The following is a 20,195-nucleotide window of genomic DNA, read 5'->3' as shown; positions in this document are numbered from 1 at the left end:
GCATCATCCCATATAAAATAGCCCTCCGTGTGCATCTCAAACCCCCATCCCCCCCTGCCCCCCCGCGTGGCCACATGTGAAGGGGTTTTAAAAATAAAAAAATGCAACACCTCTCCTCGGGCCAGATCTTCAGTCTGCAGCAGCTGCTGCTGCTGCAGCACGGCGGCTCCTCTCTCCGCTCTCAGGTACTCAGCGTGTCAGGGAAATGACGTCACCGCTGGGGACCTGATGTAGGTGCCTGCAGACGTGCCTGCGCTCGGCATGTCTGCGGCTCCTGGGGGGGATTAGGCGGCTCAGAAGAGACTGAGGGAATTGCACGGCGGACGGCCGCGCTATTCTCTCAGTCTCAGCTACTGCAAAGGGTCGGCCGCGGCCCACTCAATGGTGAGGAAGACCGGCCCGGGGGGCACATGCCCCACGGCCCAGCCCGCCCCTGGTCTTTCCCTTTCTGCAGGGTAGGCGACTGCCACTGGGGCCCCCCATGAGTCATAGGCCCCCGGGCAGCCGCCTACCCTGCCCAATGGGAAAGACGGCCCTGCTACTGTGCACCTCACGGCACATACCAGCCATGTCTGCAGCAGTAGCTTTAGTAAGGAGAAAAAGCAGCGCAAGGCAGGGAAAGGGCAGCAACTAGTCATCTGGCCAGGGAGCCACCCATGACTAGTTACCACTCTCTGCCTGTGTGCAGTGCAGTGCAGGGATGATTGACAGGCAGAGAGGCCCATTAGTGCCGCCCCTCTCCCTGTCTTGCGTGGCAAAATAAAAGTCCTTTTTTTCCTTACTAAAGTTACTGCTGCAGCCGCGAGCTGCACAGTAGCTCTATACTATAATTCTGGGAACCATATCAGCACAATAGATTCTGATGCAATAGATGCTGATAGATTCCCTTTAAAGAGAACCAGTTACCACGACAATGTTACCTAGTCTATCGTCATCATGTTTTCCATCTCTGTTATAGAGCAGGAAGAACTGAGCAGAAGAAATAGAAGGAAAAAAAGTATAACTTGTAACATGTTGATTGAAATCCCTGATCATTGAGTTAAGGAGTCCAGTGGGCGGTGTCACTCAATAGACTGGACTCTTTAGCACGGAAACATCAGAGATTTCAATCATTAAATTACAAGTTATACTGAATGTTTTCCCATAATGATGTATATCAATCCGCTCAGCTCCATCTGCTCTATAACATAATGCCGATAACTTCTAGAGCATTTTTATGTTAACGGGTTTGCTTTAACATTTCTCTTTAGCTAGTCAGTCCCTTTTCTTTGGGTTGTGTATAGACAGTTTATGTTCACTTGAGCTGCCGGTCTATACATTTTGGGATCTTCGCTTTTCTTGTATCAAAGTACGAAATGTCCCCATAGACACAAGGGCACACAAGTACTTAAAACACCAAACTGCAGCAGAAAGGTTCAGTACTTTCCATATGAATCTATTTTAAAATCCTGGAAATCCCCTTTAAAAGCATATCCAGCAAAGCAAGTCTTCAAGGAAGTCACTGTATACTGTCCTGGGAGGGAAAGTACCTGGGGAAGGTGTATACAGAGGTGTGACAGAGGAGGTGCAATATTATTATGTGCACCAGGGACAAGATTTATACATGGTACATAGTAAATAGGTTGTTGGGTCAGTAAAATGTTTTAGTGTAGAGATAGACCTCAGAGAAAAGCTTCTCTTATGGCCTGTGGTCCTCTTACATTAGTCACCATTTTGGTATGGTAACTCGTAGCTTAGGCAAGGTCTTCTTTGCACCAGTGATGGTAGCATAACTACATGCTCACTACAGAGCCCTATAACAGTTTTATACAGAAATCACTATCAGATTATTTAAAGTGTCCAGCACTTTACGATGACAGCTTGGTGAATATTTAGGTCCCCTCGTGTACCAGGGTCCGAATGTGACTGTTACCTCTGCAAGCCTCATACCCATATCACTGTTTGTGACGTTTAATCCTTTATAATGTACGCCACAATGTGACCACTTGTGGGGGAACTGACATATAACATTGTGGGGGTTGGCAGTAAGCTCTGTATTCATGCCTGCATCCTCAATACATCATCACGGCTGGGCAAGTGGCCAATGGTGGAAAACTCAGACCTAATTCTAAGGCTTTAGCCCTGGATGCCCAACAGCTTATAATCATGTAAAAAAAACTATATATATCTTGCAGGAAGTGGAGTATTCTTTCTAGTCTGACACAGTGCTCTCTGCTGCCACCTCTGTTCATGTCAGGAATAGAGATGAGCGAACCTGGAGCATGCTCGAGTCCATCCGAACCTGAACGTTCGGCATTTGATTAGCGGTGGCTGCTGAAGTTGAATAAAGCCCTAAGGCTATGTGGAAAACATGGATATAGTCATTGGCTGTATCCATGTTTTCCAGACAACCTTAGAGCTTTATCCAAGTTCAGCAGCCCCCGCTAATCAAATACCGAACGTTCGGGTTCGGATCGACTCAAACCCGAACCCGGTTCACTCATCTTTAGTCAGGAACTGTCCAGAGCAGTAGTAAATCCCCACAGAAAACCTCTCCTGCTCTGGGCAGTTCCTGACATAGAAAGAGGTGGCAGTAGAGAGCACTGTGTCAGACTGGAAAAAAAATACACCACTTTCTGCAGGTCATACAGCAGCTGATAAGTACTGGAAGACTGGATTTTTTAAAATACAGTAGGTAGTAAAATAGAAATCTCACTTTTTGGCACCAGTTGATTTGAAAGAATTTTTTTTTTCCGTGAACTACCCCTTTAAAAGGCAGTTTAGTTCTGTGCAGCCATTTTACAATGAATCTAAAGTACAGGATGAAACAACTTTGCAAAGTCTTGGTTGAACATTTCTTTTTTTTTTTGGGGCAACACGATTTAATCCCTTAGCCTCCCATGACAGCTGCATTCAAATGCTCTACAAACGCCATCCCTGGTGGTCTGGTGGACAATTTGTTCCTGTTGCCGGGCTGGAGGGGAGCGCCGCAAAGACGCTCGACATTTAATTACTATGGGCTACAGCAGCCCATATTAATCCAGTGCAGATAACATAGATCAATGCAGTATATGTGTACTGTGTTGATCTATATTAACAATCAATGTAATGTATACAGAAGTCCCATAATGGGACTTCAAATTACTCTTAAAATAAAAAAAAAATGAATAAATATAAACATATTTGATATAGCTGCAGAATCGCTCGAACAATTAAATAGTGGCATTCCTGATCTTATACGATAAATGTCGTACATCCAAAAAAATATCAAAATGCGAAATTGATTTTGGTCACATTTTGGCAGATTTTGGGTCACATAGGGGGGAATATATACTGGAGGAGACTTGAGGAGCATAGATAACATGTCGCCATAGGGCGAATTGCGTGAACACGAAACCCCTCAAATGGAAAAAAAATTGCTCTTTTTTTTTTCAATTTCACAGTGTATGGTACTGGCATGATGGTTGAGGCAGGGAGCACAAGTTCTGAAATGACAGTATGGCTCATCTGCAGGAAAGATCATGTGGTACAGGCAGGATCAAGCTGAGACAGAAACGAGGAAATAGACATGGGACAATGGTCATGGCTTCGGGAGACCGCATCTAGAGTGGAAAATAAAGTGGGACGGCCTCAAAGCTGGTGCCAAGGGCAGGTGGGTTCGAATTTTAATCATTTTTCATTTGGATGAGCCTAAAGGGGCATCTACTTTATTGTGATGGGGGGCGCTACTGGAGGGTCTCTAACTACTGGGGGCATCTAGCTAATTGGGGGGGATTACCTAATGGGAGACTTACCTGCCCACCCAATTTCCCTACCTTTCCTTCCAACCCTCTAACCCATCCACACATACACTGCAGAGCACCAAGGGAGGCATTATTTAGGGCATTAAGGGTAGGGAATGTGCTAGAAATTGGCAGAGCCTAAGATATTTGTCTGGCAGATTCTGGTTGCAAGATGAGTCCTGGTTGGAAGTAGTCTTCATTACAGCCTGAGCCAGACAGAGAAGAAAATAAAAGAGAACAACTCCAAGAAGACATCTCCTGTGAATCACTGGATATAACTGCAATATAACCTCTTGCACTGTCTACAGTGCCTGCATAGAGATGGGATCATCATTATATTGGCACTGTACAGGGGGATCTTGGACTGTGTACAGTGGTTATTATTAGAGATGATCGAATCGCCCATTTAATGGTAATAGTAGTGATCATGGTGTGGCAGAATTAATTGTCCCTTATGTAGTACAAAGGGGCAAATATACTGTTTGTGTCACTTAGCGGGCATTATACTGTGAATGGACACTTGTAATACTGCCCTAACAGTCTGCTTGTTGCTTTCCACATGTCCTACCTAAGATAATATGAAGTCAATGTGTTGCAGACATACTGTCCTTCTTAATAATGTTTTCCCAACATGCTAATGTAAAGTTCTGTAATACACAATTCAAGTTATTCTTCAGGAACTGGATTACAATATAGCAGCAAGGCATATGTTACAAAAAACAATTTGCACTCCAGTATAACTAGAAAAATGTCTGATGACGTGCTCCACAGTGGAACTAGGGTCCTATTACACAGAGCGATTATCTGCTGAATCAGGCTGATTTGGGCAGATATCACTCTTCGTAATAAAGACAATGATCAACAGAGTGTAACGGCACGCAGCCATGTCCGTTACCCCCTACCTGCTCTGGGTTGCACTGTGCTGTGATCATCTCTCTTTCTCTCAGTCTGCTTGTCCTTGGGCAGTTTCTCTTGCTCTGGGCTGGCCTCCTGGAGGATTGGGCTCCCTTTAGTGGCAGGCATGCACCTGTCCACCTGTATTTATAAGCTCAACCCACAGGCTCTGGAGTCTTCTGGCATGTTCTCCTCTTTGCTCAGTTGTTGTTGTTTCTCACTCAGCAACCATATCTGTGCTCCCAGGCTTTCCACACTTTCTAGCACTTTCAGCTCAGCTCCAGTCTGAATTATATCTACTAATGCTGCATCCTGCACTTCTACCACTGAGAACATACAGTAGTCCCGGACTCCAGCACTCCTTCAGTTCTTCAGTCGAGGTCCTTCTCTGAGGGTAGCCACGTGGGAGTTTACTGCATCCAACCGGCCTTGCCTCGGGGGCTGGTGAAAATTGGGAGCTCCTTAGACTCCGCCCCTGGGGGAAGGAACGCCAGCACTCCTTGCTGATCCAGGTGGATCCCCTCCTCATGCTCGAACCATTCATTACACAGAGGAGCCGATCATCGGCTGATGATTGACTTTCAACATTTTTAAAAGTAATCGGCTGCAAACTGTGCGTCATTATGTGTAACAGTGATGTGCTGCCAACAGCTGATGACAATGTAAAGAAAATAAAATTATACTTACCTGTCCAGGCTCCTGCAGTATCCTCCTTGCTTTTCCCCACAGCAGCCGCTAAAGCTTCTAAAGCCGTCTCTGAAGTGACAGCCTGCCCAGCGAATCACTGGCTGCTGTCCCATCTCGACCAGTGATCGGCTGAGTGGCCTGTCACTTCAGAGATGGCTTCACAAGCTTAAGAGGCGGCTGGACACTGTGGAAGCCTTGACAGGTAAGTATGACTTTATTATTTTCTGTATAAAGCAAGGGCTGCTTGGACATTGTTACATACACTGTATATATATATATATATATATATATATATATATATATATACAGTATATGTATATGTTTACAGCCCTTGGCGTACAATTCTTGAGCCATGTAATAGGCTCACTAGCAGATCTAGGAGATCGGTGCCCACTTACAACAATTATTGGGCCATGTAATACCACCATAAACCTATTTCTTTTCAATTAATAAAACTAAGCCTTTTCCATCGTGCATATGGATTAATCAAACTTGGCCACTATATCAAACACTGTCTTATTTCCACATAACAACCAACAAGCTCTGGTAAAATGAAAACTGAGCTGTGATTGGTTGCTGTAGGAAATTAAATTTTTTTTGTCTGAGATTGATAAATCTGAGCCAGTGACTCTCTTTACTAGGAAACGTATTGTGGGAGGATCAGGAAGGGCCTGAGATTGTAGGGAGTGGCTTTGTATCTATAACTAAGTTGCTTTCAGTTTACCAGCCAGACGCTGCTCTTGTTTATACACAATGAAGTCTGCAGTGTTTCTCTTGACTTTTTACTTTGCAGGTGCTTACTCCGAGCAGCTATGTGACTACCCTCCAAGTGACTGGTGCAGCACCTGGGAGATTGCTAAAGCCTGTAAGGTAAGACACTTACTTTATTTAACCTTTTTATATTCCACAGAAAGTACAAGCTTTCTATTCTCTTCTTTCAGCTACAGTGACAGTGTAACTGTGACAGTAACAGTGTAACTTTCCAAATCCATTGCTATTAATAGCTCCTCCGGTATCACACTGCAATAAATGACATATTTACAGGACTATACCTTTTATGGATTCTGTGTAGGGATGGTCCGAACCTGCCGAGGTTCGGGTTCGTACGAACCCGGACTCTCGGCAATGATTTTCGCCGTCTTAAACCTCCGTGGAGAGGGTTTATAAAGCGGGAAGACCGTCTGGAAAACTGGGATACAGCCTATGGCTGTGGCTGTATCCTAGTTTTCCAGGCGGTCCTCCCGCTGTATCCACAATCATTGCCGAGAGTTCGGGTTTATACGAACACGAACCTCGGCAGGTTCGGACCATCGCTAATTCTGTGACATGAAGATATGACTTTTACTCTGTCCTATACAGTACATATAGTGAGTGGTGTTGAGCAGAGATACCAAACTGTTCACGTTCAGCAATGTTCTTTTAAGCCGAACCTCAGCATTTTACCCCCCATGGCTGCAGAAGTTGGATGCAGCCTTAGGGAGTACCGGAAATCGTGGATACAGCTACAGGAACAATTCAGCATCTCCGCTCAACACTAATAGCGTGATCAGCTTAAAGTGTCACTGTCGTTATAACTTTCAAAATCTGAAGCAAGTTTGCAATTTACATTCATAATTTTTTTTAGTTATCATGGAAAACACGGTACTTCCTGTTTTCTGACAGTTTTTTTTCTCAAAGAGTCAGAAAACAGTAAGTTAAGCGATCGCAAAACGAATTTTCTGAACGATATATCGTTCCATCTAAAGGCTGATCGTTATAAAAAAAAAATCGTTACTTCGAAATCGTTAATCATACGATCAGGCCAATTATCGCTCTGTGTAAACTTAGCATAATGGTGCGTTTACACAGACAGATTTATCTGACAGATCTTTGAAGCCAAAACAAGGAACAGACTATATACAGGGATCAGGTCATAAAGGAAAGACTGAGATTGTTTATTCATTTGCTGGGATCAGATGGAGTAAACAATCATAGTGACGATTGTAACTATTGACTATCATTCTGTGTAATATGGTGAACGATTTCAGGTAGCTCTCGTTTGCGATTTTTTATCGTTAATCGTTAAAAATCACTTTGTCACGTTTACACGGAGCGATAATTCGCCCGATCGCACGATTAACGATTTTGAATGAACAATTTTTTTTTATAACGATCAGCGTTTAGACGGAACGATACATCGTACGGAAAAATCGTTATGCAATCTTTTTGCGATCACACATAGGTGAAATCGTTGAAAGACTGTTTACACTGAACGATCTGCGAATTTTTTGCGAACGACCAACGATAATTTGAGAACATGTTGAAAGATCAAAATGAACGATTTCTTGCTCGTCGTTTGATCATTCGCTGCGTTTACACGTACGATTATCGTTCGAATTCGATCGCTATCGTGCAAATTCTAACGATAAATCGTTCCGTGTAAAAGTACCATTAGTCTCTAGGAGGGCGGATGACTAAAATACCAATTTAAGCCTAAATGTAGCAACATTATTTACCTAAACTTACAGATAAAATAGACACTAAAAGCAGGGATGAGCGAATTTACAGTACTAGCGAAATAAAGTGCTTCAGTAGACTCGATGGTCAGCTTGTCAGCTGGCTGGCTTTAACTTCTGCTCCAGGTGCCTGGAAAACTGGATGCAGTCCTTTAATAAGTTTCCCAGGTCTGTATCCAGCTTTTCCAGGCACCCGGAGTGGAGCGTTGCCAGCAATGTATTCCTTGCTAAAATGCAGTTTAATTCTGTAATGAAAAAAGGAGAAGATAAATTCAGAAGTGATTTAGACACATATATATCATTTGCAATTAAAAGGGGAAGTGGTTAAAAATAAAGTAGTAACAACTAAGTTAGATCTTTCTCTGGAAATAAAGGCCCGCTGCTTTAGTATGCTTCACATGACCATAAGATGGCTTTATATTGCAGCTTTATGTTCAATTCATTAGGAACAAACCAGAGAGCTGGAAAATGCAGCCAGCAGAAGCCACAGCATTCCCTGTTGCAGAAATGTTGTAGATTTTCACAGAGGATTAAAGTGGCATAATCCACATCAAAATCCATAATAAAACCTGCCTGAGAGAGATGTGGATTCTGTGACAGATTTTTTGCCTGATTAAACCCAATATCATCTATCCTATGTATAAACCTGGGGGACCAGCATGCATCTAATAGGCACCCAAATCTAACATGTGTTTTGACATTTAGACCATGCAACTTTAGAACATTTACAGACCAAACATAGAAAAGGTGAAATGGTCCATAATTAATGTGCAATAACACAGACAGTGAGCGGGAACGGGCAGGAGGTGAGCAATGACCTGACAGGTCGGTGCTCGGTTCCTCCTCACATTGTGCCGTGTATGCAGCTTATAGTCCTTAGTGCTGATTTGGTCACAGCCCCTTTAAAGTTTCCTATTGCAGACTTACTTAAAGGGGTTATCCAGCGAAAATCTTTTTTTTTTTTTTTTTTTTTTGTCAAATCTGTATTTTATTGAATTTCTTAGAAACGGATATAGTACAAACACGCGCCACACCGCGCTAAGGGTACAAGTAGATGTACAAATGGAAATGATTGCAGTACCATGAAACCACAAAAACTGGGGTGGGAGGGGGGGGGGGGGGGTAGGGCAAGGGGTGGGGGGCATTATTACTACAATGCGGAGCATATAATAATGAGAGCTGTATGGCGGGTTAAGTGTCGCTCGGGTCCAGAGTCTACAGTTCAGTATTCGCACAGTCCTGTAGGCAGAGCAGATCTGCCCTCCTGGGTACAATCCTGGCATAGTCAGGATGTGGTATGTAGAAGAGGCGTCAGGATCTGCAGGGTTCTCCTTCTAGCAATCCGAGGAAGGTGATCTCGCAGGGCTGGGCAGACCATCACCAGACACACCACCACTATGAGCGTCCCGGAAAGCCAACCAGATTTTAAGAAAGGTTTTGTGTTTGCCATCTACCCAACTTGTCACCTCTTCTAACCTGCAAAACCTGGTTAAGTTTATCAAGCCAGCTGGATACCGTAGGGGGATATGGGCTGAGCCAAGAGAGAGGTACCAGCAATTTAGCTGCTGCCAACATATGCGTGGCCAAAGAGAGTTTGGAGGGTGTAAAACTTTTCGTGGGCAATGCTAGTATTACTAATTGTGCTGTGAGGAGAAAATCTTTTTCTTTCAAATCAACTGATATCAGAAAGTTATATAGATTTGTAATTTACTTCTTTAAAAAAATCTCAAGTCTTTCCATACTTATTAGCTGCTGTATGTGCGGCAGGAAATGTTTTATTTTCAGTCTGACACAGTGCTCTCTGCTTAAATCTCTTGCTGAGACAGGAACTCTGTCTTGGTTTTATATGAATCCTCATAGAAAACCTGTCCTGCTCTGGACAGTTCCTGTCTCGGCCAGAGATGTCAGCAGAGAGCACTGTGTCAGACTGAAAATAAAACAACATTTCCTGCAGGACATAAAGTAGCTAATAAGTATGGGAAGACTTGAGATTTTTTAATAGAAGTAAATTACAAATCTATATAAATTACAAATCTATATAACTTTCTGACACAAGTTGATATGACAACCCCTTTAATACAAAATGTTCAATTGACTTAACGGCTTTAAACATAAATGAATTTCATTTGCATATTGTCTGATGAAATTCTCACCACTTGATTAGTAGGTAATAGATTCAGGCATTACATTTAACACAGCCATACCAGACCTGACCAATACAACCATAAACCTATCCCCACCCCCCTTGAAAAGACACCAGATTAACTGGCAAGTCTGAATGGGAGGTTGGAGACAAAAAAAATTTAAATAAATAAAAAAGGTGTTTCCTTCCCCCTGCTCCCTGGTGCTGCCCCCCTGCAAGGCGCTGCCCTAGGCACCGGACCACGGGTGCCTAGTGGTAAATGCATGAATAAAATAAAAAGGAATTAAGGTACTCACGGTCAGCGCTGTCCACATAGAGAAGTGGCCGAAAGCTTAAATAAATGAATTTAATATAGTGAAAAATATATTTAATATAGCACAAATATGACGCATTTCGAAGACATACGTCCTCTTCATCAGAAAAAACAAAGTGCATCTTTGTTTTATCTGATGAAGAGGACGTATGTCTTCGAAACGCGTCATATTTGTGCTATATTAAATATATTTTTCACTATATTAAATTCATTTATTTAAGCTTTCGGCCACTTCTCTATGTGGACAGCGCTGACCGTGAGTACCTTAATTCCTTTTTATTTTATTCACTTATTCTCTCCACGGGCCCCATTATTTTGGGAGTATCCTGTGTTTTTGGTACAGTCAGCTCAGCAGTCCCTAGAGGTAGTAGCAGGGGCGTAGCTAGGGGTTCAGCCTAGGGGGGGCGAGTGAGTCTAAGTGGGCCCCCAACCATTGTTACCCATAGGAAATCTCAGCAGGTGACACGGATTTCTGAATAATAAAGGGAATATTCTTCTACATTTCTTATAGTGAATAAGGATAAAGAGCAGTGTAAGAGGTTTCTACATCTGAAAAATAGAACCACAAAAAAAGTAAAAGGGCTTAAGATTAGAAAAATATAGCTGCCTTCTTCCACAGACAGCACCACTCTTGTCCTCAGTTTGTGTGTGGTATTCGACTAAAGTGTATGGAGCCAAGTTGTGATACCGCACACAACCTAAGAGCAGGGGTGGCGCTGTTTTTGGAAGAAAACAAATATGCTGTTTTTCTTTTAATTCTAGAGAACCCTTTTAACCAGATTATCTTTGCCTAAAAATAATAGTGGTATAGGTAATATGCTTTTAGACATTAAAAGGGGTGAGTTGGTTGTGATTATACATGTATGTACAATCAAAGATATATGATGAGCTGCTAGATATCCACTTCTATCCTATCTATCTCCTATCTATCTCCTATTTATCTATCTATCTATCTCACTATCTATCTATCTATCTATCTATCTCCTATCTATCTATCTATCTATCTATCTATCTCCTATCTATCTATCTATCTATCTATCTCACTATCTATCTATCTATCTATCTATCCCCTATCTATCTATCTATCCCCTATCTATCTATCTATCTATCTATCTATCTCCTATCTATCTATCTCACTATCTCCTATCTATCTATCTATCTATCTATCTATCTATCTATCATCTCCTATCTATCTATCTATCTCTCCTATCTATCTATCTCCTATCTATCTATCTATCTATCTATCTATCTCCTATCTATCTATCTATCTATCTATCTATCTCCTATCTATCTATCTATCTATCTATCTATCTATCTATCTATCTCCTATCTATCTCCTATCTATCTATCTATCTATCTATCTATCTATCTATCTATCTATCTATCTATCTATCTATCTCACTATCTATCTATCTCACTATCTATCTATCTATCTATCTGATAAGTACTGGAAGACTTGAGATTTTGAAACAGAAGTAATTTACAAATCTATATAAGTTTCTGAAACCAGTTAATTTTAAAAAATAAAAATTGCTGGAGTACCCCTTTAACTTACTTTAGCATAAGGTGTATAGATACCTGCATTTGCAACTACATGATGGAGCAGGTATAGCAAGGGGGTCAAATGTGTTGGGGGCGCTTGTGAAAATGTGGTAAGGGCTAAGCAGTAGAGGGAGGGAGAGCGTTCACCATGGTAAGAGCTCTAAAAAAGGGACACAAGTTAGCATGGCCTCTGAGAGAGTGTGGGTGCTGCATGAGGAGGAAGGCTAGCGATCAGAGTCGATGTGGGGGGCCTTTGGCCCCCGGACCTTGCTCAGTTCAGCACTGGGGAAGGAAGGGGGGCTTTCATGAAGATTGGGGTTACTTGGAAGAAGCAGTGTGTTAATTACGGCATAGAGCGGTGTTCTACCAAATACAAAAACATCATTCAGTCACTCACATTCAGTCACTCAGTACAGACTACAGATGGTCCGAACAGAGTTCGTACGAACCCGAACCATCCGCAATGATTACCGATGTCTTCCCGCTCCGTGCAGCGGGCGGATCCAGCGGGAGGAACACCTGGAAAACTGGGATACAGCCATAGCCATAGGCTGTATCCCAGTTTTCCAGGCGGTCCTCCTGCTGCACGGAGCGGGCAGACAGCGGGAATCCGATGCCGAGCGTTCGGGTTCAGCCGAACCCGAACCTCGGCGGGTTCGGACCATACTAGTACAGACCCTTGTGCAGTCTCCATCATACTGAGTACTATTGCTGGAAAAGCTGGGTGACCTCCATCATACTGACTACAGGATACTGGGAAAGCTGTGTGACTTCCATTATAAAATGATGGGAAAGCTGGGTGACCTCCATCATACTAAGTACAAGATGCTGGAAAGCTGGGTGACCTCCATTACACACTGACATACAGGATGCTGGGAAAGCTGGGTGGCCTCCATGACACTGACGACAGGATACTGGGAAAGCTTGGTGACCTCCATTATGCTGACTACAGGACACTGGGAAAGCTGGGTGACCTCCATTATGCTGACTACAGGACACTGGGAAAGCTGGGTGACCTCCATTACACACTGACTACAGCAAGGATGTCACACTCAGTCCCTCCAGCTGTTGCAAGTCAGAGCTGTATATATATATATATATATATATATATATATATATATATATATATATATCCTGCCGGTCACTTATCAATTATAAATCCTGCTGCTCACTTGGTCATATATATATATATATATATATATATATATATATATATATATATATACACATACCGTATATAAACAGCAGTGACCAAGTGAGCAGCAGGAGACATATACTGTGTGTGTGTGTGTATATGTATATATAATATATCTCCTCCTGATCATTTGGTCAGTGGTGTGGGTGGGTGGGTTGTGTCTGTCTGTCTGTGTGTTGTCACTCCTCTCACAGTCCTCACTCAGTACCTGACATCTTCCAGCACTCGGCAGCCTCACTTCCTGTCAGAGCTGCTGCTGGACGTCTTCAGTCTCTCCCTGGCAGCCATAGACGGTGAGGATCCCTCCAGCTGCTGGTCCCTCCCCTCCCCCTCATACCAGCTCTGTAGGACAGTGAGGGGGAGGGGCCAGCAGCAGCGTGTGAGGAAGAAGCAGGAAGATGCAGGGAGAAGATCCAGCCCTGGCCGGGCTCTGCATCCGACAGCTGAGCGGGCCCCTCAGGAGCAGGGGGCCCGCTATTGTCAGGTGCTGTTGCCTTCTTGGGGGCCCCGGCCACTACAGACATGTGTTAAGGCTGTCTGCAAAAGCAATAGCTTTTGCAGACAGCATTAGCAGTCTGAGACCTCAGTGGGCCCCTGCCTGAGTGGGCCCGGGGGCGACCTCCCCCTTTGCCCCCACCAAATTTCGCCACTGGGTAGTAGGCCCCTATACAGTCGACTGTCACCAAACAAGACCCTGGATTCGGATTTGTACCCTGTTGAGGGGTGATATGCACAAAGCCCAAGTGGCATCCAGGTGAGCACCTTCTCACATAATCCTTATCCTTGGTGTATTGAGGTATCACACGAGGCGCCGGTGCCCGCTTTCTTCTTTTTCTCTCCCTTGTCATAGTGGTAAAAACGGCCCTGTGTACACTATAGAGATTAGTAAGATTTAAGCTTGATTTCCAATCTGCGATCTCCGCTGCTATCTTTATATTCTTCAACCCCAATTCTTTACCAGGACACCAACACTTATGGTGGTTCTTGAACAAACCTACCAACTTTTTTTCAGATTTTCTCTTTTCTTTACACCTTTCTCCACAAGAACAAAGAGGTTACTACTACTACTTCGTTGAGGCAGATGGCTAGCAATAGTCATCTTCCAACCAACCTCCGAAGAACACAAAACATCCATTCATGTTAAGGTGAGGAGGATTTGAACACTACCCTAACACTTTCCAAGTGGGAATCATGCTGTAAACAACTCACCAAAGACAGCTGGGAGGTAGCGTTGGCAGTAATGGTCATAATAATTTTCATAGGACATATTTTGTCCTGCATAAAGTAAATAAATGCCGCACTAATAGTGCTAATAGCAGCCTTCACACTACCAGACACCACCAGTCCAGCTCAGCAACATAATCAAACAATAGGTATGGAGGGAAAAAACTTTTTCCACCAAATTGCTCTCATCTTATCACAGACGTTTCGGAGGAAAAGAAAAATGTACCTGGGCATCAGAGTTTGATGTTTGCATCAGCTGTGAGCTCCTGTATATGCTGCATCTATGTTCTGAATGAATGAAACTAAAGTCACGAAGACAGTGTATACTGTGCCTTGTATTTACAGAGCGTATTGGTTTCCACTAAACCGGAGATGACAGCAATTTAATAAGAACATTTTTTCTTCCATACCTATTGTTTGATTATGCTGCATAAAGTAAACCCTGCAGACGTTTAAGGGGGTGTATGTCTGAGGGTACTGTGTACCGCATTTGGTGGTCATGTCCAATTGTTGCCTCCTTTTGGAACCAGATTACCCCTCTAGTTTCTGCTGTTTTATCTCAACATTGTCCCCTCCACCCTGCCTTCTGCCTCCTTGGTTGATAAACCCTCAGACATCCCACATTTGACATCCCACATTTAAACTGACCCAAATTTATTCTTTGAACTGCAAGAATCCATGTGGCCTCTAAGTGGAAACCCCCCGGCCTTCATATATCTATGGTCATAATTGGAATGCGGGCACACCAGAACGCCCCGCATCCCAATTCTAAAGGAATGAAGTTCATCCGGCCGGTACTGCAGTATCAGCTGGGGTGAACTTCACTGACACTGGCCGTTCTGTGACACAACCGTGTCATAGAATGGCTGGTGTCTTACGTTGTGTGAACCCAGTCTTACACTGTAACCGATTAAGCGATACAACCACATTTTTTTTTTAATTCCAAGCCTACTGGACTGTCCATTATACCTCATGCCCCCATTGTATGCTCCCTTTGATTGTCACTATTGACCCCTCCCGGATTATATGTTTTTTTTAGTTTAGAACTTATTGTATCGCTATTTACATTATCGAGATTACATTATTGTCTTTCTTTTGGATTTCCCATGTGATTGTATTTCATATACTCTTGTTTATTCCCACTAAAAAGTATAACACTACTAGTGTTAAGTGTGCACTCACCATAACCACAGTGGATATGTATTGCAGCATATGTAATGCAGGATCATTATGTTGGCATTATTACAAATAATATGGGCAAAATATCCCCCTTTAGTCATCTAATTTCTCGTTTCCTTGTTTCTCTTCTTAATAATTGTTCTATATCAACACCCTGATCACACGTTACATGACTCATCTGTATAAATGCGGTTATAAACCTGGGAATACTGTTGTGGCTGGAGCCTTTGAAAATAGTTTTGAAGAAATATAACTTACATCAGTGAACTAGGCTTTACAAAGCCACACCATTACATACCCCTAAAAAAAAAAAAGGTAAAATAAGGCACCCATCAAAATATGGCAAACCACCACCAAAACGGAGTGAAATCTGCCTTACACTCTTTACACAAGGAGCAGGAATCCCACAACAACAACAAAAAATCTATAAAAAACTAATATCCTCCATTAGACATACATCTAATCCATAACAGTGGTACATTCGCTTTATACTGCATCATCTTCCTTTCAAGCATCACATGGGCAGATAAAGCCAGTGCCATCTCTTCTTGCTAGAACATTGTAATAATTCTCAGCTCAATATAGCTCCAAATAATAATAATACTAATAAAAAATTTATTTGTATAGTGGCAACAGATTCCGCACCGCTTTTTTCTATGCATACAGTACAGAGGTACTTAATACACAGTTAAATAATTAGAATAAATAAAAATAACATAAAAATACAAAGTGTAAACAAGACCTGCTTGTTGGAGCTTACAGACTACAATTTGGTTGACACCAGGCATAAGTGCTTTATTTGTCCATGGTCCAGTCATTGTACATAGTTAGAAATACAGGATGAGCCAGTAACAACACCAATATCTGATTGCAAGTAAACATATAAAGTGCAGGAACCGTCAGAGATAGAGCAAGGGAAACAATAGAAGGGGAAAAAAGTTTAGGGAACGTTATAAGCGAGCCTGAAGAGATGAGTCTTCAGGGCACGCTTGAAACTGTGAATATTGGGTATAAGTCTGATGTCTTTGGGTAGGGCGTTCCAGAGAACTGGTGCAGCACGAGAGAAGTCTTGGAGGCGGGAATGAGAGGTTCTGATTATGGAAGATGTTAAGGTTAGATCATTAGCAGAATGTAGAGCACGGGAAGGATGGTAGGTGGAAATGAGGGAGGAGATGTATGGAGGGGCAGAGTTGTGGAGAGCTTTATGGGTGAGGGTGAGGAGCTTGAAGTGAATTATGGATTTAATGGGTAACCAGTGCAGTGACTGGCACAGAGGGGAGACGTCGGTATAGTGGCGGGAGAGGAAGATGAGCCTGGCTGCTGCGTTAAGGATACACTGGAGAGGGGAGAGCTTAGAGAGAGGAAGACCGATTAGTAGGGAGTTACAGTAGCCAAGACAGGAGTAGATCAGGGCGACAGTGGGTCAGAGTCTGAGCGGTGTCAGTGGTGAGAAATGGGCGGATTCTGGAGATGTTTTTGAGATGAACATAACAGGAGTGTGTAAGAGCTTGAATATAGGGAGTGAAGGATAGATCAGAGTCTAGCATAACCTCCAGACATCGAGCCTGATGCCCAGGAGTTATGCTAGTACCACAGACTGAGAGTGAGATGTCGGGTTTAGGTTTGTTAGAGGGAGGAAATACCAGAAGTTCAATTTTAGAGAGATTTGAGAAATAGAGAAGTTTTAGAAATAGAGAGGTCATAGTTAAAGAGAGCGGATAGACAGTCACTAGTATTTTGCAGGAAGACAGGGGTGATGTCACAGGAACAAGTGTATAGCTGGGTGTCATCAGCATAAAGATGGTATTGAAAACCAAACCTGCTGGTGGTCTGTCTGATGGGGGCTGTATAGAGGGAGAAGATGAGAGGACACAGAACTTACCCCTGGGGAACTCCAACAATATGAGGTAGGGGACAGGAAGTAGAGCCAGAGAAGGATACGCTGAAAGACTGTAGAGGGTCGAGAAGAGAGTTGTCAGAGAGATAGCGGGTAAGGCGAGAATAGACCAAAACGTTCTAGGAGTTTGGAGATGAAGGAGAGATTAGAAACTAAGACACTATAACTATACATTCAGGAAGGCTGAACTGTCTTCAGGGGCAGATTAACTTTACCATAGGCCCCGGGCTGTTGACCAAGCTTGGGCCCCCCCCACCCCCACCCCACTGTAACTTTGGCAGCAGTAGCCTGGTGTTCATAGTACAGGATAGATAATGTCATGATGCCCTGATTTGTGCAAAATTGCGGTAAAAAAGTAGCAATTTTTTGCAAATCATGGCAGAACTGTAGCCAGGAGATAATACACTCCTGAAAGTCTTTTTGGGTGGCCATGGGCCCCCCAGGAGCTCAAGGCCCAGGGCTACCACCCGAAAAGGACCTATTATAATTCGCTACTGACTGTACTCAAATCTTGTGGTGGGCTTGTGTGGAACAGTCCATACAGCTTCATAAGACAGGTTCTCCAGCCTGAGATGTAGACACCATTGACAGCACAGAAAAATCATGGGGGCCACCATGATCTTACAAGAGCTGACGGAAGAAAAGGATTCCAAGAATTCTCAGATAGAAAGGAAAAACTAGATGAGGTGATATGAGCTGAATTATATATACTAGGTGACCAGCTGAATGAATAATAAAAAAAAATCTGGCAATGCTTCTTTAACAAATCTGGTGACAACGATTTCTGCAAAGTTTCCCCTAAAAAGACAAAAACAATATTTGAATACTACAGAGGAACCAACTAGGTTGACAGGATTAAAGAATCTAGTAAAAATGCTTCTGCTCCTTAGATCATAGTGCATACTACAGAAAAGCAGGAACAAAATATAAAGAACAGTGAAAGGCAAACAAGAAGGTGTGATCAGTGACCTTCATGCTGCCGGCGTCTTGGCTACTGAAACATGGTGACAACTGCATCAACTACAGCCTGACTTTAGGATGTTTTGCATGCACAGAGATTAATCTCCAAAATGTTTCTTTTCCTAAAGGCAAAGAACATCTAAAGGCTTGCACTTCTATTGTGCTCATTACTAGAGATGAGCGAGTAGTGAAATATTTGACTTTCGAGAATTCGAATAGGCACTGAGATTCGACTATTCGAACAAATATTTGACCCCATTATAGTCTATGGGAAAAAAAATTTTGGCACTTGGAAATCCAAATTCGACCACTTGGAGGTCACCAAGTCCCCCATGAAACCTCCCTAGATGATGCCAACACCTCCAGAATAACACTGGGACATTAGGGGGAGCATGCCTGGGTGCACCCAACACCCCAAAATCGCAGTATAATGCCACTCTCCACAGTTGCGAAGGAAAAATATTTGCAAATGCTTTACGAGCATTTACGGCAATGTTCACATTTTGTTCGTATTTCTTGCGCAGCGTTACATACATGATTCCAATGTGCTGCTGCTGCAATCTATGTAGTAGCACTGAGATATGCTTTGAATTCAAAGATGATTTTTTTCGCTGTGTGGTATCACTTACCCTCAGTGGGCTTCTGGAACAGTATGTATCATGTGTCCGCTGTAGGCTACTGAAACAGTATTTATCACGTGCCCTTAGTGGGCTACTGGAATAGTATGTATAACGTGCCCTTACTGGGCTACTGGAACAGTATGTATCACGTGCCTTTACTAAGCTTCTGGAACAGTATGTATCATGTGCCCTTAGTGGGCTACTGGAACAGTATGTATCACATGCCCTTAGTGGGCTACTGGAACAGTATGTATCATGTGCCCTTAGTGGGCTACTGGAACAGTATGTATCATGTGCCCTTAGTGGGCTACTGGAACAGTATGTATCACGTGCCCTTAGTGGGATACTGGAACAGTATGTATCACGTGCCTTTACTGGGCTACTGGAACAGTATGTATCATGTGCCTTTTAATGGGGCTACTGGAACAGTATGTATCACATGCCCTTAGTGGGCTACTGGAACAGTATGTATAACATGCCTTTAGTGGGCTACTGGAACAGTATGTATCAGGTGCCCTTAGTGGGCTACTGGAACAGTATGTATCATGTGCCTTTTACTGGGCTACTGGAACAGTATGTATCACGTGTCCTTAGTGGGCTACTGGAACAGTATGTATCACATGCCCTTAGTGGGCTAATGGAACAGTATATATCAGGTGTCCTTTGTGGGCTACACCAGGGACACTATGAGGACTTTTGGGTTCTGTAGTAAGCCTGCCTGACCAAAAACACTACTAAAAACCTATCTCTCCCTGCTCCAAGATCTTTCCCTGGCTAGGCTGAAAACGCATCTGCGGTAGAGAAGTGGGAGCCAAATAGTTAAGATTCGAGGTCATGTGGTTCCCTCTCAGCCTCCCTGCAAGGTGATTGGATGAAAAAAAGCGCCAACTGCGATGGGAGGGCTTTCAAATGTTTCCCGCGTATTCGCCACACTATTTGACTGAATTTGAATCTTTCGAATACCACAATATTCGATCAAATACCATCTCGATCGAATCGTATTCGTTTATCTCTACTCATTACTTTCAAAGAAGAGAGACCTTATACTCATTGCTTGCTATACTCTAGGAAATAGATATAAAACTTCCGGCCTCCTTTGCTTTGAGACAGTTGGTGAAGAAATCACATGGGCACCGGCGGGATTTGAATGGCGGTGCAGGACTGGAATAAAGCCATGCCGCAGGACACCGATCATCATTGGAAAGGATATGGACCAGCCTGCTGCCAGGGGACAAATAAAAAAAAAATGGAATGCTTTTTAATGCAAATTCACCTGCTTGAACAC

The 20,195-nt window shown here is 43.1% G+C and overlaps 1 protein-coding gene across 1 annotated transcript in view; it reads left to right on the top strand.

Annotated features, from left to right (window-relative positions):
* The first annotated feature begins 6,051 nt into the window (after nucleotides 1-6,051).
* IFI30 (IFI30 lysosomal thiol reductase) overlaps nucleotides 6,052-20,195 on the top strand; it is a 32,594-nt gene continuing 18,450 nt past the window's right edge. The window contains exon 1 of the mRNA XM_069976664.1: nucleotides 6,052-6,212. Within this exon, the coding sequence (XP_069832765.1) occupies nucleotides 6,096-6,212 (117 nt within the window). The 5' untranslated portion in view covers nucleotides 6,052-6,095. The remainder of the gene's footprint in view (nucleotides 6,213-20,195) is intronic.

The sequence above is a fragment of the Dendropsophus ebraccatus genome, chromosome 7 (genome assembly GCF_027789765.1).
Source record: "Dendropsophus ebraccatus isolate aDenEbr1 chromosome 7, aDenEbr1.pat, whole genome shotgun sequence".
Taxonomy (NCBI): Eukaryota; Metazoa; Chordata; class Amphibia; order Anura; family Hylidae; genus Dendropsophus; species Dendropsophus ebraccatus.
Note: the sequence above shows the minus strand (reverse complement) of the source record. Positions and strands in the feature narration are given on the sequence as shown.